At 42.5% G+C, this 21,673-nt stretch overlaps 1 protein-coding gene across 1 annotated transcript in view; it reads right to left on the bottom strand.

Moving 5' to 3' along the window:
- Nucleotides 1-20,617, bottom strand: part of ralgapa2 (Ral GTPase activating protein catalytic subunit alpha 2) — a 58,019-nt gene extending 37,402 nt beyond the window's left edge. Inside the window, exon 1 of the mRNA XM_034297607.1 lies at nt 20,288-20,617. Coding sequence (XP_034153498.1) covers nt 20,288-20,393 — 106 coding nt within the window. The 5' untranslated portion in view covers nt 20,394-20,617. The remainder of the gene's footprint in view (nt 1-20,287) is intronic.
- Between the last annotated feature and the right edge of the window lie 1,056 nt (nt 20,618-21,673).

Below are 21,673 nucleotides of genomic sequence, written 5' to 3'. Positions count from 1 at the left end.
TACATATTTCTCAAGATCAAAAAGCTTTAAGTAAAGCTGAATTCAGGGTCCAAGAGGAGGGAGATTGCTATTTCTGTAACATACTGACATAAAACCATTCCAGTTCCTTTCTTTTGGCACATCAGCAGAGATGTGCACGGCAATTCAAGTATTTAAACTGGGAAGGTTTTAGGCCATTTTCAAAAAAGAAAATAGTTTTTTTTTTTACATAGTAGAAGTTACTCATACAGAGACTAGGCCTAGTCGAGGACTAAAATGTAATTCCCATGGTGATTTTTAATTGAGGATGATGTTTAGTCCTGTTATTGGGAAACGATATTTCAAATGTGTTCAATAAAAAAATAAACCTTCAGCGTACTGCTCATGACGTGAGCCAATTAATGATGACCAATGACTGCAGCCCGATTCATGTTGACCAATGACGTGAACCCTATTCATGCTGACCAATGACTGCAGCCCTACAGTCACAGGCTCCATATGTAGTCAGTGAAGTGGGAGATCACTAATGCAACGCAAGATGGAATAGCAGAATTATTTCAAATCCCTGAACCCTTTTGGGATTTCATGAGTGCCGGAACTGCGATGAGAGTGATGTGAGAGCTTGCGTGTACAGAGGCTGTTCTTTGCTAATGGAGCAGGCCATTGAGTGAGCGGAGGCCTCTCCAAATCCAGCCTAGAGTCTCAGTGACTAGGCTACAAATGGCCTTTCAAGTCCTTTTCACAGCACACTGTCACATTTATACAAGTACACCCCAGCTGAACCATGAAGCTCAAAGTCTACCTCAGAAGACAGTAAGTCACTGCCAGCTCTAGTATAGACCCAGTGAATGAGACCGGCACCTCAGCTCCAGCACACACATCGCCTTGCCATCAGCATCACGTCTGAGCGACACCACCCGCTACACCCGTCATTCCCATTCACACAAGAGAACGAATTAGCCAATCAGCCAATGAGAATCAAACCTTGGCAAGGTTTGTTTTATTAATTTACTAAAAGGAACATTGAAGCCGGATGTGTAGCGGGGCCGTTAGGCTCACTGGGTCTACTGAACAAGCAGAATAAAAACATGAAGGTGGACTGGTGACACACTGCAGACCCAGCAGACCCCCGTTCCCAGCAAGTTCCTCCGAGGGCAGGTTACAGGACGGGCCGATCGAGGGCCCAAGGCCCAGGCCAGGCTCTTATCTGGGCCCTTCACATGGACTCCTTGTCAGCACAGTTCATTGTGTTAAGAGGGCTTCCTGCCGGGAACTCAGGAAAACATGCTGACTGATGAGCAGGAGTCACTAGCCGGCAGCTGTTGGAAGTGCAGAGAGGAGCAGCAGGCACCTCCTCATAGGAGGGAGTCAGGAGGGCTTAGTGGGTTTGTGTGAGTGACAGAGGGAGTAGAGGCCATAAATGGGCCTCTACAGTAAAATCATGAGCCAAATTTCACACAGGCCAATGAAATCAAAGGACAGTAATTTTCTTTGAAGCAGGGACCTAGCAGGGACTGGGGCGTGTGTGTGTGTGTGTGTGTATATATATATATATATAAATAAAAGTCACAGAACAAGACAGAGCGAAAGAAAGACAGACAAAAAACCGACAGAGCATGAGACAGACAGGAATGTGAGAGCAGGCTCATTGTTCAGATGAGGCCATCCCCGGGTCACACCCTCAGCCTTAATGCTCAGGTCAGTAATTTTTTTGCGAGCAGAAGTAGCCACAAACAGTAGTTAAATTTGCCAACTAGAGAAATAACATATGTTATTCTAGTGACTAGCCAACCAAGCAGTTCCGTCCCCAAGTTTAACTATTAGCTTCTTCATATTTGGATGATTAGCAGCGTTAACTCCTGAACGTGAGTGTGCGTGCGTACCAAGCTGGATCAGTTCTGTCTGACGTGCTTCCCCGCTTCATGTGACAGGCCCACCAGAGCATATCATCTGGCTCTTTCCACCCCTCGCATCGACTCGCCGCTCTGCTCAAATCCCCCAAGACAGGCTTTACAGACAAGCTCAGGGAAGACAGGAAGACTCCTGACAGAGGAAGAAAACCTCCGGACATCTAAAACAGACAGTACACTACAGTTGAGCTGCTGTTCGCAGTGGTGAATTTCAACTGACTCCTGTACAGACCACTTTTCTGCATTTAGGAAGGGCTTCATGTTGGACTACGGTTGGGACAATAACCTCACAACGACCATACACGCAGCACTTGTTCATATTGTTCATTAGGTTAGTAACCATAGGTAACCTAAATCTGTGATTTTATTTAAATTAAGAGATACTGTTAGACGATACATCATTGTAACAAAGACTATCAAGACATTTGCCAGACAAAACCTGCGTGTTGACCAAATCTACAGGAGCAACATGCTCTGGACAGATGAGTCAAGGGTGCAGTTGTTTGGCCGTAGTGCAAAGTGGCGATACATGATGATTAAAAACTAAAGCTAACTAAAACTAAACAGAGTGGCTCAAAAACAAGAAATGGAGGGATATGTACAGTAAAGTGAGAGTCAACTGACAGCTCAATCTTATCGAAATGCTGTGGAGGGACTTGAAGTGGGACGTGCACGTAAGAACGCCCTCAAACAAGACAGCGGAAACAATTCTGTAAAGGGTGGGCAGAACGTCCTCACAGTCGATGTAAAGTTATTTCGGGAAAAAGGGGGCAAAAACAGCTATTGAAGCTAGGCGTGTACTTTTTGCCACAGTAGGTAAATGCATTTTGGTTGATGTTAATTGCATTCATGGTTTCACCTCAATTGTGCAATTCGCTGAATTGGGTTATCTTTATCAACGAATATAGTTTGGAATTTCACTCAAATGTGTCAAAATATAGAAATATTTTCCAAGGGGTGTACTAACTCTTCACAAGTCTGTTTCTCCATACTGTACCAAGGTCAACCCCTGTGGGACCATCCCAGTCAAGGGCCCTCTCAGTACCCCTGGGGCCATGTAGACTTATGCAGAACTGTTTCAGTGGGTTCTAGGAATTTTAAAAATGACATTGGATCGGATTCCTTTGCGCAAAACAACACCAGTGTCTTTCCTCTGCAGCCAACGAGTGGCCAGCCTGCCTGGGGACACAAGGCATTCAGCTGTGATTTAACACAGCTCTGTTACGGCAGCCCAAGAGACGAGGTGGAAGGTGGTTTGACTTAACTGGAAAGGGAAGAGGAAATGCTGTTCTGATTCTCCTTGCCCTTACTTCAGAAAGCACTTTCTGTTTGTGGAGAGGAGCAAGTTCCAACATTTTACAGTTTGTGTGCGTGTGTGCGCCGGCCAAATTCCAACAGCAGAAAACAGACCCAGGGTCAGTTGTCATTCCAAACACTTCGTTCCACTTGGCCAGTCATCTGACAGTCAATAGAAATCCGGACTAATGTCTTCTAGCCCGACTGATAGTAGGCCATAAGAGCAGTGTCTAATCACCCAGCATGGCCAAGAATCATAATTATCAAATTCCAGAGAGGCTAACCACAATTGACTATTCTACGCTGACAGTGGAACAGAAGATAAGAATATAATGGGAAAGCCGGTCTTAAGTGTTTAGAGTCTGACTTTTCTGTACTGTGGGTTTCCTGATGCCGGTCAAATCCCAGCCAGGCTGAGCAGCCATTGAGAACCCATGTGAGAGAACCAGAACTGGAGAATAGCATCCAGCAGAAGCAAGGCAGAGAAGCTGATGCCTGACCACAATATTAAATATTCAGAGAGTGGAAACACAGCAGGGTCATTTGTTGTCCACGCTGAAACGAAGCAAACCCTGTTTATCATCAATACGTTTCTCTCAGGGATATCAGACGACCGACCGTAAAACGACCCGGTAGAATCTTAATGTCATGACAGCTTGACTCAGTCGACAGGCTAACACGGTGGTCTCGGCTCGTCGAAATACATCACATAAGAGTCCAACAGCGTGACCTTTGTGCCTTCAGTGGCGAAACCGTTAAAGCCGGGCCCCAGGCCATTTCCCAGGGACTCAGGACCAATAGCACACGACACAGTGACCTGCCGTCTAGCAAACACTAGTCCAAAGACGACAACAGCATGGCAACTGTAAACTAACCTCATGTAAATGTAGATTTTCAGTAGCGGGCATTTTGCTTTAGGTACTAATCAGGGAGACTACGACGAGCAATCTTTGTCCATATATGTGGCATATCAAGTTTCGTACAGATCGGTTATAAGTTGCCAGAGAGAAAGCGTTTTAAATGTTTCCACATAATTCTAATTGGTTTCATTTGGAAATGGACCCATGTACCAGATTTCTAGGGCTGACCCCATTTAGTAAATTGCTTGGTCAATCAAGATTTTTAAAGTAAAAATAAAAATAAAAAATCCTTCCCTATGTGATTGTTAGGAGCTTTGGGCGCCAGTCCAAGACAATTAAAAAGATTTGTCAAGCCATGCTTTCAATAGAAAACCATTACAACCTGCCGCAAACTGAGAAAAGCACAGCTGAGTAGGGATGTGAATGAGAGCCACAAGCTCCTGGCGTGACTTATATCCCTACAGCGCATTACAGTGCATCCAGGAGCTACAGCATGTGCAGAACTCACAGCTCTGCCATCAGAGACCAGGCCGCATAGCAGATTAGTCTGAGAACAAGTTGATTCAAGACAAGGTTACCCCTCCAAGTTAGATTGGTCAAAAAACATTCAAGGTGACTAACTAGTTTTTACACTGTTTTAATTTGCCTTTCCTTTGAAAAAAGATTTAGCTTAATGAATGTGCCTTGATCAGAGCGGCTACCGTAGCAGTCTGGTCAGATTAATGTGACACAATGTAGATAATGATGGCAAAAACATTGTTCAATGTGTCGTCGAGGTCCAACAGGACAGGCAGAAGGGCGTTCAGACCAAGCACAACAGTTGAAACCAAACGCCAGACCAGTAGGCATGGGAAGGAAGGACACACAGTTCCTGCTGGCCAGGGAAACTGCATCAGCATTGAAATGAAACGGAGCTTCACTATTAACTTGATATTTCTCAAATCAGCACACAGCATCCAAAGCCCCTGTTTTGTAATAACACTCCGTCACGACTTGGGGTTGTAGAAGTGGCTACTGATGACTGCTATGAAAAGAGGAAACCATGAACAACATGTCGACTAGAACGCATCACAGCCACCTACCCACGGGCCACGCCCCCCACCTGTGTCACCTGTATTAGGCTAGGCCAAAATGTTGACCCAGTGAAGGTCAGCCAGACATCGGAGCCAATGGAATATTTACACGGTACTGTAAAAACACCCGGACACTTGGTTAAGGGCCCGCTCCAAAGGAGACAGCAAACACCACTTCATGAATGTCAACAAATAATTCACAAAAAGTGTGTCGAACGTTCTCAAGCTGAAGGGAGTTCAAGTGTGACATTAGCATTGCATGGAGTCATGAATATGGTACTGTACGTCACAGGGCCTGGTTAATCAGTCTTTGATTGGCCAGATTAACTCATTAGCATTTAAACCCAGCTGTGCCTCTGATTCGGTCAGCAGGAGGGGGCAGGTGGCCTGCCACTGCAGAAGCAACACGGAGAGGCCGAGGAGCAGGAGCTAGAGAAAAGGGGAGATCAGGGGAAAGAGAGGGAGTAGAGAAGGGGCTGGGAGTAGAGAAGGGGCTGGGAGTAGAGAAAATAACACCAAACATTCTTGTTTCCTTTGTTCAGTGTGCAAGGTAATTAAACATGCAGTCGTCAGTCGTGAAAATGATTGCCCATCTTGGTCATTCAACCCACTGAAAGGTATCATTATGTGAGGTGTTTGAATATCTCTGTACTCCAGCCCTGCCCAAACACTCAGTCCAGGATCCGGGAACATTTCATTTGAAGAAAAAAAACAACAGACTATTTCTCTTAGGGACACTGGATTTGATTCAGTGCTGGTTCTGCAGGAACTGTGTGACTTAACTTCAGGACTATGCTGCAGTTCGTTCTGCCTCAGACAAGGACCCCTGGAGCAGTGCCTTGAAGTTGCAGTAACACAGGCCACTAACACAGCCACAGTGTTGGCATTTGCCTGCATCCAACCTACATTGAGAAACACCCACACAGTGGCCCTAAAAGGTATCCCATTGGGGGCTTTCATAACCGTGACACAGCTGGCAACAGGGAGTCTCCCACCTCTTCGTCTTCACCCACCCAGTCTACCTCTGATGCCAGAAACTCTGTGCAAACTATTAATCAATCCTAATCTCACCGCAACCACAACACAGCTAGACATGAGCCCAGCTCAGCTATTTTCAAATCTGGAACAAGGAAGCCACCCTGCAGGGAGAAAAAGACAATAAAGCTTCACTCAGCCCTCTTAGAGCAGCTCAGAGTACACCGACTTCTGACCACTTTAACAGGAGGCTAACGATGAATCCATGGCAACCAGCTGCATCTAGCGAGACTTCCCCGCAGTCCGTGACTAGATGCATCTGACAGGGAGGGAATGGGATGTACTAGGAGGCAGTGTAAGGACAGCAGAAGGTTTGGGCTAACTAAGGGTCTGTGCTAACCCCGCAGCCACTAAATGGGCCCAGGACACCAGGCAGAACCAGAGAACCCCAGTGAGACCACAGCCAAAACCCATCCTGTACTGGTGTCCTTATCTTGAGGTCAGCAGGAGCAAGATAGCTAGCACTCGGGCTGCACGGCACTGTTGTGATAAGAAGTCCTCAGTCTGCAGTGAGCTAGCAAAGGGCAGATCCTAGAAATGTAACAGCCTCTCCAAGAACACCGTGCCACAGGTTTCAGGGCAAAGGGCAGATCCCAGTAATGTAGCAGCCTCTCCGAGAGCACATTACCATAGGCTTCGGGTAAAGGGCAGATCCCAGTAATGAAGCAGCCTCTCCAAGAACACCGTGCCATAGGCTTTGGGCAAATGCAGTTGCAATAAATGTTAACATGACAATTGTTAACACGAGTAGGCTAGCAGTAATATGGTTCTAGGGTTTATTAACCTCCTTGACATACCATTGGGTGCATATGGTCTCTGATAACCATTAAGCGGTTAGAGAATTACCTAAAGTGAAAACAATTGTCCCAAATAGTTTTATTAACAAAATAATCCATAAGGATACCTAATAGTCCTATTCGCTTTAAAAGGTAAACTAATTCAATTTGTCAGTAGGCTACAGAAGAATATAATGCCGTCTAAGCTATCAAAGTCGTCATATAGTGCAATGCTAGACTCAATAAGGCGTGCACTAAAAGGTTAGCTTTTTTTAACAGGTTTGTTAATACACTGTGCCATCCACCAAATTTAGGGCGTATGCACAGTGCGAACAGTGCATACGCCCCTTCCAAGTACTAAAAGAAGGCGAATACATCGCCTATCAGCGACGTTTGAACAGGCATTCGGGACGATGTGTAAATGTAGACATCGCCCAGTGCTAATCGTCACCCAGAGTGATAAATAACGGTGGTTTACAATGAACTGTCAGCAGCCATTCACCTCCCAGGGGTGTGTGATCTTGGCATCCAAGCATGTAATTCCACTGTCATTGACAGTAGGGTTGGGCCATGTCTGAAATGACACATCGTCCCGCAACAACCTGTTCAAACGTTGACAAACAATGTCATCCTTTTTCAGAGGGAGGGTGGCGCGAGGTTTTAAGGGAGGGGTCCAGTTTTAGGAATAACGCGCCTTTTTCGGTTCAGTGTATTTTGGTAAGCAAAACACTATATCAAGTTTAGTTGAAAATAAGACGACTACGGTAAATTCCATTATTGAGCCTACTACAAGTAAACAACTTTTTGAGATGAAACCCTTATGCATATAGATCTATTGAATGTCTTCATGAGAGTACCCTAGGTTTCGCATAGGCCAATTAAAAATTCACAATAAAAAATGCTAAAACATTAAGCTATACAACAAAGTGTCTGCAGAGTTGCTGCTGGGATCCATGATCATCTAACATTTGAGAAGAGAAAAATACACTAAGCCCTATGGCATTTGGCACAGAATATCTTGGTGTCGTCAGCACTATAATGTCTTCCTACATAATGTTAGCAACTAAATGTTTTAAACATACTGACCAGGGATAGGCAACAGGCCCATGTGTGATTTGCTTCTTGGACCCTTGAACGACGTTAGTATAGATTGAACCTTGACAGACCGTAGTGGCTGTCTGCATCCTGACCTCAGGCCAGTCAGTCTGTCAGGGCCAGCTAATCTTGGCAGCTTAGCACAGCGGAGCTGCTGAATTGACGACTGCCACTCTTCATTGAGAAGAGGCCTTTAGATACTTAATTTTAACAGGGATGAAAAGCTGCGGCTGGTGAGAGACAAGCTGCTGTCCAATCGTCACAACCTGGCTAAGCTGCAGTGGACAATATGAAGACGCCTGCTGGAGCTGACCTCTAAGCAAAGATTATTAATAAAATAATTAAAATCTGCTGATAAGTAGTGACAATATGCCTGGCAATGTTCTTAGCAGTCTGGCCACCGAGTTATTACCAAACAATCCGTGCTGAGTCTAAACTCCATAGCATTTTGATGACTAGTGGTGGTGGTGGTGGGGGGGGGACGACACACACAGGGCTCAAAGTTTACATTTTTGGCCACAGGCCCAGTGGGTTTGAAACTTACTGGCCCCCTCAAAAAAATTGACCTTCCCACCTTTCAAAAGTTGTAAATTATCAGCGTTACAACATATAACCAAATACTACTGCTACTTAACATGTATGACCCTTTATGAAATGGACTCTGGATATATAAAACATCAAAAACATTTTGAGATTTCTTTTCATCACATTTCTAATTATAAAATTAATAAAAAGACAAAACTTTTGACTTTTAAAAGACAACAAAACACTTGACTTGTAAACAAAATACTAACACACAAACACTCATCACTCTGGGAACAAGGTGAATGGCCGGTCCATCTTAGTTACTAGATATGCGGTTGTTATAAGTCACGCGATCACCCAATGGGCATCTACATTTAAATCCCTGAAGGTGGATTGGCAGCCCCCCACTTGTCTGTCTTACAGACCAGGTGTGGTTTGCTATTGGCATGGCTGGTCAGGGACCGTTTGCAAACGTTTATAAAAAGACCCACATTTGTCCGATCTAGCCGGGAACTTTCGACATCAGAGTTCCATCGAAGTCGAAACAGGTAAATTATATTTTGCACTGGGGTTAAAATGTTCGTAGTTATCCTTCGCTGCCTTCTTCACTTGAGTGACTCAGGCAAGTTTTTTTAATGTTTTATTGAAAAACATATCCAGACAGCCAAGCCTCACGTCACTGCTCAGCTCTGGACTGGCCAACAGCACGCGCAAAAACCTGCAAAGTAGTTATTTGTGCGTGTGCCGGATTACGACACAGCTGGAGGATGTCGAGTTCATAACGTGAATATTATTTTTAGCAATCTCAATTGTTTTTGCAATGGCACGATTGGGACAGTGACTTGCTGGTTTTATTTGTGTCGACTACTTACTGGCCCCATCGTTATTGTCCAGCCCTGACTCATTTTGAATGATATTTGCAGATTATGGTTGGGCAATAGTATGACATAATTGTGATAAGGAGGAAATGGTATGTCTGACAGAAAGAAAGCGATTGTAGCTTTTCACCAGGATGCAGAATGCCCCACCCAGAAAAAAGACAACAATAACAAAAATATCTAGGGCACCCAGTGGTGTTGTCACACCAATTGCATAACTAGGAATAGAGAGTTTGGTGATGCTGAAAAGCAAGTGTATGAACCAGCTACACCACAAAACAGTTAGTGAAATCAAAACAGACACAGCATACTGCTCTCGTTGGGACCCCTGTAGGGCCTCGTATTTATAACATCTGACCATAAAACCAGTCTGACCAGCCTTAGGCTGCCAGTTCTGTTGACTTATAATCTGTGACACAATAATGCCCAGCGCAGAACATACAGTGGGGTGAACAAGTATTTGATACACTGCCGATTTAGCAGGTTTTCCCACTTCTTCTCCCCACTGTATGCAATGGGACAAATGAGGAGAAAAAAAAAAGCCTTTACGATTGACAAACATCTTCCTTTATATTGACTAACAACTCAAAAGGTTGTCGTTACTCAGTCAACACTCCTTACTGCTCTGAAATCCAAACACAAAGAACATAGTTTCAAGATATGTACAATTCATTATTCCACAAACTAATTTACAGTTTGAGCTTTGCTTATCTTTACAAGATTAACAGCGGTGAAAATTGTTTTCGTGCCGTCTGGGGTTGACAAGCACCCTTGACTCAACACTCTCTAGCAACACCTTGTGGCAGGTTGGGCACCGACAAGTTAACTTTCTAATATCCAACAATGTTATGAATTCTAACAAAGACAATAACAACATACATCTGAATTAACGTGCAGCAGTAGACCATCCATGTTCTACAATATGAACTGTTCCAGGCGGCCACAACTTTGCTTAAATATTTCTACCGGAGAACTACTGTAAATCAAAAATGGTAGCTACATAAAATGGATGTCCTATTCTAAATAAAAGGACACTGAGGTGAGATGAATCATTCAATTACATTGTGAAGATCATTTTGGTTTGCAAGTGTAAACATGAACAGCCATCTACTTAACCATTGTCTACAAACATTTTCGTCAAAGCCAAAGACAAATTGTATGTTTCTGCACCAAAAGTAAGAGTATACAGTGGGGAGAACAAGTATTTGATACACTGCCGATTTTGCAGGTTTTCCTACTTACAAAGCAAGTAGATGTAATTGCAACAGTAATTTTTATCATAGGTACTCTTCAACTGTGAGCGATTAAATCAAAAAATAAATCCAGAAAATCATCATGATTTTTAAGTAATTTATTTGCATTTTATTCTCACAGTTGAAGTGTACCTATGATAAAAATTACAGATGTCTACATGCTTTGTAAGAAAACCTGCAAAATCAGCAGTGTATCAAATACTTGTTCTCCCCACTGTATATAAAGATTCCCTGATTCGAAAACAATAACGACAAGAGACATGTTCTGCCGTACCTGTCGTGCAGTCCCGATGAAAGCTGATAAAGGCAGGGTCATTTTAAAAGTGAATGAACAACTACAGAGAACATCCTCTTAAGTCCCCTACATCTTGTGGTTTGCGACCTAATGGGCTGCTGACAACCTGGCGACAGCACAAGTGAACTATGCCTACCTACGTGCATACTAGCAGAGACACATGAGAAGCCCGCGAACCAACAAGCTTTTATGTCACATCAAAGGAAGTATCTTCGTGAAAAGATGATCATGATATTTATAGCAGTATTTTGATAACTATTTATTAAAAATAAATCATGTACGTGACAGCATATTCACAAACAGCAATTGCTTGTATCAGCTCATGTCTCACATCACATGCAAGACTGTGGTTTTTCAATATTCTTATGATTTGGTATTTACATACAATACAGATGTACAATACAGATGAATTGTGTATTTTATTTAATTTTTTCAGTTCGGGCCAGTAAAAATCAGTCAGGGCCCGATTGGGCCAGTGAGGAAAACAAGTTAGCACTGGACCCTGAGGGTGTCTCATTCTTAGTACAATACATTTTGTGTTTAAACATTTCTAGAAACAACATAAATGTTTTAAAAATATACCTTTTCTGACCACATTAGATAAGCAGCCATGGTTCTGAAAGTACTGAACTTGTTTAAAAAATGTAACGCTGTCTTTAGCTTTAACAGGGTAAAAAGAACTACATTCCAAATAAATACAAGTGTGTCAAAGTCATGAAATGGGACCTCTTAATGATCAGTATTAAAAACTGATTGTTAGATACTAGGCTGTACAGATGAGAGGTGAGTTGCTAGGACAACACACCAAACTGATCCAGCCTAAGGGCAAAGGTGTTTTCACAAGGACAGAGCTTCCTCCCTGTGGGACATTGAGGCAGGTCCTTATCGCCTACCAACCCATAAGAATAAGTCTCTGGATATTTCTAGAATCTTTCCTGAGACAATACCAGGACTCCAAAATAATCAATTACTGCACTCCGCAGTAGACTTTCTTTCTCAAGGCTGCACTACTACAAAAAGTAATTGTCATGGAAATGAACTTTGACTCCTGGAAAACAGAAACACCAACCTGTATTAAGTCATGAAAGTGAGGTAGGCCTGACTCTGGAGCAATCACTGAGATGTTAACCCAGCATCTTTCCAGTATACAAGAACAACATGGAACAAAAATAGAAATGCAACCTCAAACATTTTACTGAGGACAGCTCAAAGAAATCCATCAATTGAAGGTCTGAATTTGTGAAGTTCACATGAGAGAAATAAACTTTGTGTTATTCAGTTAATCAAACATGGATTTCTACGTTGAGACAATGTCTAACGTGTAAAATAAGGCAAAGATGAGCTCTAGATAACCCAACAGGACTTTGCAATCTGTAAAGTGTGCCCCCGTTGTACTTATTTACCCAGAAGTAGGTCAGTGCTGATTCTGAATAACAGATGGGGCCTGGTTCTCGGATCTCAGCAAAACAAGATCACATTGTTTTTATACAGTACTTGATATCATCAAGAAATACCAAATCCGTCCCATGAATGAATAGCGTCTCGTTCTAGAATACGGACACTCGAGCTTAGCTGGTTAAGGGAACTTTGAGTTGTGGATAAAGAGGACAGCTGTGTGCTAGCTGCATTTTTATCATGGCACACATTGTTTGCAATGCTAATTTCATGGGTACCGTGGCGCCATTACTCTTTACACTGCCTGATGCTTATCTTGGTGCTGTACCCAGCTCAGGGAAGTCACACCATGACCAGCCAGCCGACTCCCTAACAGGAACAGGAATGAACCAACGTAACCCTGATCATATGGTTAAGGGAGAGGCAGTCAACATCATTACAAGAACGCAAACGTTCAATATCATTAGCAACATGAATTACCTGCTTATCTTAGAGTCTCTCCTTCGCCTGCAGCACACATGAACCTCATTTTGATTGTGAATAGTGGCGGTTTGTGTCACATTCAGACAAAGTCAGATCACTTTTTGAGAAAAGTGTGCATTTGGAGAAGCCTGGCAGTTGGAATGGTGTCAGATCATGTGACAGATGAGGCTTTTTGAATCTTACTGTATTGTTTGCTTCAATTTCGTTCTGCCTTTTGCATGTGGTATGTGATAATGAAACCTTTGCAAACAAAACCGGTCAAACACTCGGGTTGTTTAATGAATGGAATACATTATCTTAACGTTGACCTGTCTAACACACTGGTTGTGTAATGAATTTAATACATTTGTTCAACTTTTCGTCTACAAGTACATTATAAGAGCGTAAAATCCTCATCAAGGATCAAACCATATTGATACTTTGTAATGTAGTGATCGCAAGAATAAAACAAGTCATGTAATTTTAGTATTGCAATGTGCAACTGAATAAAGTAATGATATAATACAGTTAGTTTTTTACAAATTAGCTACACCAAAATCAAAGACATTTCTGATAAGCCACACTTATGTCTGATTTCAGTAAAAAGCCAAGCGTAATGATTTGAAATCCGATGGGTATTGTTCTCTTGATACTCATGTTGAATTATGCAAGAGAAGGGAACAACAACAGTACCTCACGAGGCGGTTAAACACTGCAGGTAAGTGCTGGCAGACAGAGCAGGTTTTTGGTCATTGCAGCGCTGATCCAACCCTTTATATATTTTAGAGCGTCCGGTATACACTGATGAGCCAAAACATTATGACCACTCACAGGTGAGGCGAATAATATTGATCATCTCCTAACAAGGGCACATGTCAAGGTCTGGGTAGATTAGATGGTAAGTGAACAATCAGTTCTCGTAGTCAACGTGTTGGATGTGGGAGAAATGGGCACCTGAATGACTTTGACAAGGGCCAAATTGTTATGGCCAGACGACTGGGTCAGAGCATCTCTGAAATGACAAGGCTTGTGCGGTGCTCCCAGTCACCAGTGGTGAGTACCTACCGATAGTGGTCCGAAAAGCGACAAACCACAAACCGGCGACAGGATTTTGGGTGCCCAAGGCTCAACGACCTGTCTGTGGACCTATCTGGTCCAAACTGACAGAAGGTCTAGACTGGCACAAGTCAGAGTACGTGTGCGCCGTTTACACGGGGAAGTGATGGCACTAGGATGCACAGTGGGAAAACAACAAGCTGGTGGAGGGGGTGTGATGCTCCGGGCAATATTCTGCTGGAAAATCCTGTCGATGTCAATTTGACACGTGCCACCTACCTAAACATCGTTGCAGACCAGATACATCCCTTCATGGCAATGGTATACCCTGATGGCCGAGACCTCTTTCAGCAGGATAAAGCACAATGACACACATCACACCGACCACAAAAAGTTGCCAAGCGCGATAAGGCAAGCCAAACCTGTCCAAGATCCCCCCCAACGCCTATAGACGTTGCTGAGCCAGTTCCCATTGCAGTATCCCAGGCACAGTCTGTATGCTGCAGGGAAGATTAGAACCCTGGTTGCAATTACACAGCTTCACTGCAAGTCAGTGTCTTAGGCCTGGAGCGCTCCACAATTATGATGAGCATGGCTCACGTTATTCTGATCACTAGGCCAAGGCTAATCTATAGCCTAGATATAGTGCCATGTGAAACTCTTAGCGGTACAAAAGACAATTCCACCTCAGTACGACAGTCTAGCAATGGGAGAATGTTAACTGCATACTCCTCGTCAACACTCCTCTCAAATTATGATCCAACCCCATTAGATAAGAAATCCAGACAGCCCGTCCCCTCTGAACATCTCAAACTGGCGATGGAAACGTGAGGAGAGAGGAGACAAGGACACAAGACAATAGAGATTCTCCCACTGACAGGTGTAATAGATCTACAGTCATCGCAGATTATTATGGGAGTGGCTCAGAGGGAAACACTGCATGGGATCAGGCCAGGCTGCTCCGCCTCCTGTACCTCAGCCACACCCACACATCTACTGCCAGCTCTGAGCCCTGCAGGCCTGTATGAGATAGGAGTGGAGCTAGCACACGGCCAGGGTGATAATGGCAGAAGCCGTCATCCTAATGGGCAACGCTAGACAGACATGGACCTGCTAATGGCTGTCTATAGTCACCTAACCTGTTTAACACACACAGGCCATCCAGCCATTCAAAGTGGATAGGAGATTGCCTTCTCTGACACATGCCGTAATATCATCCCAGAGCAGGGCCAACAGAACAGTGGCAAAACGCCACAGAGAATGTAGCCCATTTCTAAGCAAAAGATACTTTACATTCCTGGAGCAAATGTTGTGCGTCTGACTAATGCAGCCTACACGAGACGTAAGATAACACCTGCCCAGAGAGATAGACCTGGATTTTCACCAAAGCTGTGGTATTAACCTGATCAGACCAGGCATTACTGGCTCATTTTCTGACAACAGCAACACACGGTGTGTGATTGCCCTTTGCCTTCCATCGCTTCAGGTCAGTGGGCCGGTGTGTTTTCCAGTGTCACTGATGTTAATGTTCATTCTCACCCTGACCCATCTTATTTATGGTTTTCCAAGCAAAAGCCTCTATGGGCCCGTAGAAGAACAATGGCTTTTTTTAAGGTGAGATACGTGAACGCATTCTTAGCATGAGGCAGAGTGGAGCATGGAATTCAGCAGATGAAGGATTGTATTAATTGGGATGACTTCTTCGGTCAGGCAGATCAACAATATTCGCGATTGTTTTTTGCCTTTCATTCCCGGGCTTGACAACTTTCGCCAAATTTAGTGCAGCACAAGCAGTGAAAGAACTCCTGAATGAGTTCCCAGAAGGCCGGTTGTGTTACTATCTTTACAGGGCACATTTAGAGCTTTCACAATCAGAAACCCAATCACACCCATCAAGAAGGTAGACTACTGAACTTGTGTAGATGTAAATTCCATGGTTTTATTTCCTTATAAACTGGCATCTAGGGACAGTGAATAGGCCCAGGGTAATAACAGAGCCCAGACTACGTCAAAGAACAAACAAGCCCTTTCTGGATTAGGCTTTAGTCAATCACATAGGAGTATTTTCTATTTAGACAAAACTATACTGGCAATTAAAACACGGTATGACACTAGCCTGAATGACATTTAAGAAAGCCGACTATCAAAGATGTGCTTTTAAACTCTGAAGTGGACAAGTGATTGAACGTAAGCTACACTGTAGCCTGGGTGAAAAGATAACGGGTGTGAAGCCATCCAACATGTTTTGAAAGCGAAAAAATAATAATAACACAAAATAAGGAATAAAATCACACATCAACAAGGTCTCAGCTCGACTAAGCAGGGAAAGGGCCATATTAAGTTGGTTTCAAGGTCTTTCCAGCAGCCATCCTAGTGGATCCTTTACCCCGCCATCACTCAGCTAAAGCATGGAAAGACGAGGAGGAAGTGACCCTGTGGTTAACATCCGTCTGTCTTCCCTCTCACACACAAACGTTAAGGAATAGCCATGCAAAGCCTAGTCAGAGGCGGCGAGTTATCTGGTGGTCAAGCAGGCTCATGTAATTAAACTCGGACAGGTCCGGCCAGCCATTGCCGTCAAACTAACAGCCAGCTCAACGTGACAGATCACACTCAGCGGGACAGATCACGGAGGACAAAACCAACACAAACAAACACCAGTGAAAATAGGCACACTACACACTTGATGTAGCCTCAGCAGTTTAATGTCCATGGTAGCACATTTCCATGGAGGGGTGTTACAACCCCAAATATTTGTACTGAACTGTTTGATACGGGGACCTCAATACGATCCGCACTTTCAAACCCAAAAGAATAGAAAATATAACATATCAGCATAAAAACACTAGGCCCACTTACTGAGGAACTGGGTGTTTAAAATGGTGTTACAACAACTATCAATAAAGTCGATTAAATTGTCAACAAATGTTATTATTGATAGTTGGGTCTACTTGGAAAGCAGGTAGAAATATTGAAAAAAGGCAGACGCTGTGGTGCTGTTTTAATTAACTTTCTTAAGGATTCCGTGGGGCACTTGCACTGGTGGAGATTAGTTTACAGCTGAGTAGCATCTGCTAGCTAAGCATTCCCTACCTTATTCATGGATCATCATAAATGGCGTCCAATCCAGCGTTTCTACATAATAGAAACATGAGTAAAATGTATCCTCAGTCAAACTTAATGTATTGCAATACAGTGATGTTGCCCATGATCAGATTATCAGGTACTATGAGGTATCAGATTCTTGTCTCCACTATATATTTTGTTGTACAGATTCAGTAAGCACACTGTGCAATTTCGGATTCATTTCAAAAGGATAAAGCATGCTATTTTAGCAGATTTAGGCAGTAAAATTTGAAGCAAGTAAACAAGCTGGATGTACTAATTAGCTGGAGCTCACTGTGTTTTATTTATTATTCATAATACATCAAAACTGTTTAACATCTTGCAAGCCGAAGCAAAACAGCTGTGTTTTGAGAACAATTCAAAAACACCTGTAGGTACATACATGAAATAAAACCCTAACTTGTTTGCACATATTGTACATGTATTAGTTTTATAACTGCTATCTCAAGATGCTTTAGTAAGCATTGCGTAAGAACTTACATTTTATAAAACAAAAAGCACTTAATGGTAGAATTTAGTTTTTTCATCCAACAGATCAATTAATTGAAGCAGTAATCAATGGATTAACCAATTTTAAAATATTTAAGAAAATACAGTCTTCTATTGTGTTCTCCTCAGGCATAATAACACTCATTACGGCGTAGTTCGGCATATTTTGACAAGTAACCAAAACTCAAGGACACTACAGGAACGTTTGGCTTTAAAATGTTACCACTGTGTAGACACATAAACGGACAATGACTCCAAACCCACAATACCAATATGCCCATGGGTGTGGAGAATACGGTCTACTTTTCTAACCACAGTCCTTGTTAATATGAAGCCATGTTTTGATATTGAGCCCAAGTCAAACTTAAGTCATGCTGATTCAACATGGATCTGGGCACCAGGGACTATATTCTCACTGGTTTCAGGATGTCCCTGACATTTAAAAAGGAACTCAGAAATACTCTTAAATAATAAATCGCAATGCCAAAATATTTAAACACACACTGAATTACTGCGAGCAATAACAAGTCCTCGTTTGTCTCCCTGCTATGGCCAAGTCCCCATCACTCATCCCCACTTCCTTTCCACATAGGAACAAGCCAGCACCAGACAATGAGGAAATCCTTTCTTTGCTGGAAACACTGACCGCAGGAGGGAGATGGGGGGGGCGACCAACAGACATTAATATGGAGGTCCAGCTATCAACTAGTGCACAAACAGATCTGCCTTATCTCCAGCCACATGATGACCAGAAAAACAGTGGGGAAGTAACAGACTGCCTCTGCCCACAGTTGACCTCTGTCTTGATCGTCTGCCTTAACAGTGAATTTGCAGTATCAGCAGGAAACTACCCTGATGGACTACACTGTTGACATATTAACCCTCTGAGCACTGTTTCAGCAAACTTATGAACAGGGTGTGCGAGATGCACACAGTCACAACAGAAAATGTTTAGTTCAGATGGGTTTGACCAACTGGAGCCAGTCACAGATGTAGGGGTGTGATCTTCTAGCTAAACAAAATGTTTTCTGTTGCAAAACAGCTTTATAAAATAGAATACATTTTGAGGAACCTACCTGAATGGGTAATAAAAAAAAAAAACTGTTCGAACATTTTGCTAATAAAACATTGTTTTGGAAAGTGTTCTATACTATAGGTGAGCAATCCTGTTAGAAAACAAGACTAAGACAAGGAAAGTACATTTCAACGGTGCAACTAGAACAATGCTAGGACACATACCTTGAGCTGCATAACCACATTATACAAACACAGTGGCAATATTTTTTGTTGTCTGGCCTAGAATGATATTAAGACATAATACAGAGGATTAAAAGGGCTAAAAGACACTACAGGATCCACTTAGCCAAATTGAATGATGTTTTCCCATTCAACAGTAGAGTCTGTGTCAACAAACTAGGCCTTCTTTGGGAGAGTCACATGTGCAAATAAATAGAGAAAATTGTTTTAACTGCATACACTGTGAATGTGTCACAGATGGCAGCTATTATTAAGAGGCATCCATTCAATGGTATGTCATGAGTCCTCAACTTCTTTTCAATTAAAAAGGGCTTAAATTCCACAATCTCCGAAACTATTTGAGAGACGTAAAACACGTTAAAATACAAACCCTTACAACAGAAATTCCACAAAAGGCTAGTGATGTACGGACAACAGCGGCTCCTTTTCCCCCGGAGAAATAACCAGCAAAAGTAATCTACTAAACCAGCAAAAGTAATCGGTAACGTTTTTGTTGTATTGTTTTAATGCAAGCTTGAACACCGGAATCTGAGTTATCAGCTAAACATTGACGGACAAACTTAAGAAATCGACTAGGGGTTTGGAGCAGGTGCACTAGGTGGTTAGGATACATCCTTTCTATGACGCCATACGCAAGTGTCTTTTATTCAATATTTCCATTTTCAACTGTCAGACAGACAGTTTTTTTTAGGTAATTTTACTTGCATCTTTACACATAAAATATAGTCTGCCTAGTTGTGGGGCTAGTAATGAGTACAATTCCTATCACATCATACTGCCGGCAGCAGGAGACAATGAATGGCTTTCAAAAAAGAATGTCATGTGACAACCACCTATGAATTATGCATTACTAAATGTGTTACCAGCTAGTTTGGAAACTACATCCAAAGGCAAATTAAATCTGATGGTTATCAAGCTACCTAGCTAGACAAATACATAATTCAACAGTATCATGTGCATTCTGTTTAAATGTCATTTTCAAATGTTGGCTACAAAGAAACTCTTTTGTTAGAGCTAACTAGCCTAGCAATCAAAAATCCAGTGAGTTTGCCAAAATATAAATTGTCGGCTGTATCAACTAACAAGTCCTTGAACGACTGGAGGTTCAGCACTCGCTAACGTCAGCAGCCAACTCGCAAACCAAACTGTCCATCTAGTTAGCATCGAGGACATGAAACTAAGCACCTGTTTAGCGCAAAGCTAAATGGCTAATGTGGCTTGGTCTCAAACCGTAACCTGCCTGCTGCTGAGTGGCATGCTAATCAGCTAGCGAGCTAGCTAACAAACAGACGCGCTATGGCTAGCTAAGACAAGCACAAAGCGGATGGCTTGGCTGTAGCTCCACGTTTATCTAGGCATAATGACCAATATACTAGAGGTGGATCAAAAAAAGCTAAAATATGCTGCCATATGGCTGCAGAACTGGTTAACTGTGATTAGCTTGCCAGGAGGAAGGAATCATGATTTAAATCAAGCGAGTAAGCCACTGCTTGGTGCTGCATCAAAGCTCCGTGTCATTTCACTTACCTAACAGTGACCGGAGGTGCTTCAGTCGGGTCAATACATCCTTCTTTGGGTCCAGAACTTTCTGTGTAGATTTCTTGACGTCTCCATGGCCCCTTCGAGTGAACATTCCGCTGTAAAACGCAATTTTGAAACCTGGAATTAGCACCTATTTTTCACCATACAGTCAACTGTCACAGTGTCACTTTCCTCGCCACCGCGTTGTATGCTTGCTCAGTAAACATACGTTTCGGGTTCCGCGGCTAGACCCCTCCCTTTTCGTGGGTGTGTACTGTAAACACGGAAGCGCAGCCAGGTGTAGCGTTCGATTTGAAACCGGTGTCAAAGCTGGTACCCTGTTTTGGCCTAGTGGTTTTGACCGAGCCGCTAAATCGCCTCAAAACAAAAGTGACGTAAGTTAAGCACATGGATTAGGATTGTTAGTACATGAGCAAGAGGTTAGGTCAAGAACAGTTTGGGTGAGGTTGACACCTAGGCTTCCTTTACACTGATAGCCCAATTGTCATCTTTATTTCAGCAATTATTATTTTGACCAATCATCTCTGAAAACGATTCTGACTTGTTTGGTCAAAAGACCAATTTTTGGGAAAGGACAAGCATTTTTCTGCATCTTTAAATGTAATTTCTACAGTATAGGTTCCCAATCTAGGGTCTGTACTCCAGGTTTGGCACTCCATCGTGTCATTGGGTGGGGTTGAGTTTTAGTTTTTTAATCTATAAACAACCATACAATCATTACGTTTTATCTGAGCAGACAACAATTTCTGTACACATCAGAATTAGTTGCATCTTCTATAAGCAACACAGTTCTGGTGGCTTCCATTGATTCAAATCCAAAGTTTTTGAGTACAAAGCAAAATATCACTGCCTAAATACTTCAGAGTTCAGTGTATACAATTACGTTATATTATTCACAGAACTGTTTAATGAATGTGCCCATTTTAAAAAAGGAACAAAAATCATATATTTTGGAAGATGTTAGGATCCTTAATTGTAATATTAAATGTTCTATTAAAACATCTCAGATTGATTCATAAATTCATCATTTTGAATAAAATATTATACATTGTACTCATTGTGGCTAGTGGAAATATAGTGTCAATGTGTGTGGCAAGTCTCTAGAATTCTATTTTATGAAAACAGCTCAAATAATAATTTTGTTTATCATTTAAATCATTCTCACTGTCTATGACTTTATGATCATAATCATTAATGCCATGGTCTGTATTTCCGACAATCTGACTTGTTTGCTTGTTAAAGAAACTGAGTTGAGGTATTGCAAATTGACTGGCAAAATGTTTTCTTTCTGTATATTATGTCTACATCTCCTAAGCTACCAGAGAAAGGGCAAATTCCGACATTAATATACAGTATGTAGCCTAAGATGTA

Source organism: Esox lucius, chromosome 15 (genome assembly GCF_011004845.1).
Source record: "Esox lucius isolate fEsoLuc1 chromosome 15, fEsoLuc1.pri, whole genome shotgun sequence".
Lineage (NCBI taxonomy): Eukaryota > Metazoa > Chordata > Actinopteri > Esociformes > Esocidae > Esox > Esox lucius.
This window is presented reverse-complemented; position numbering and strand designations above follow the sequence as displayed.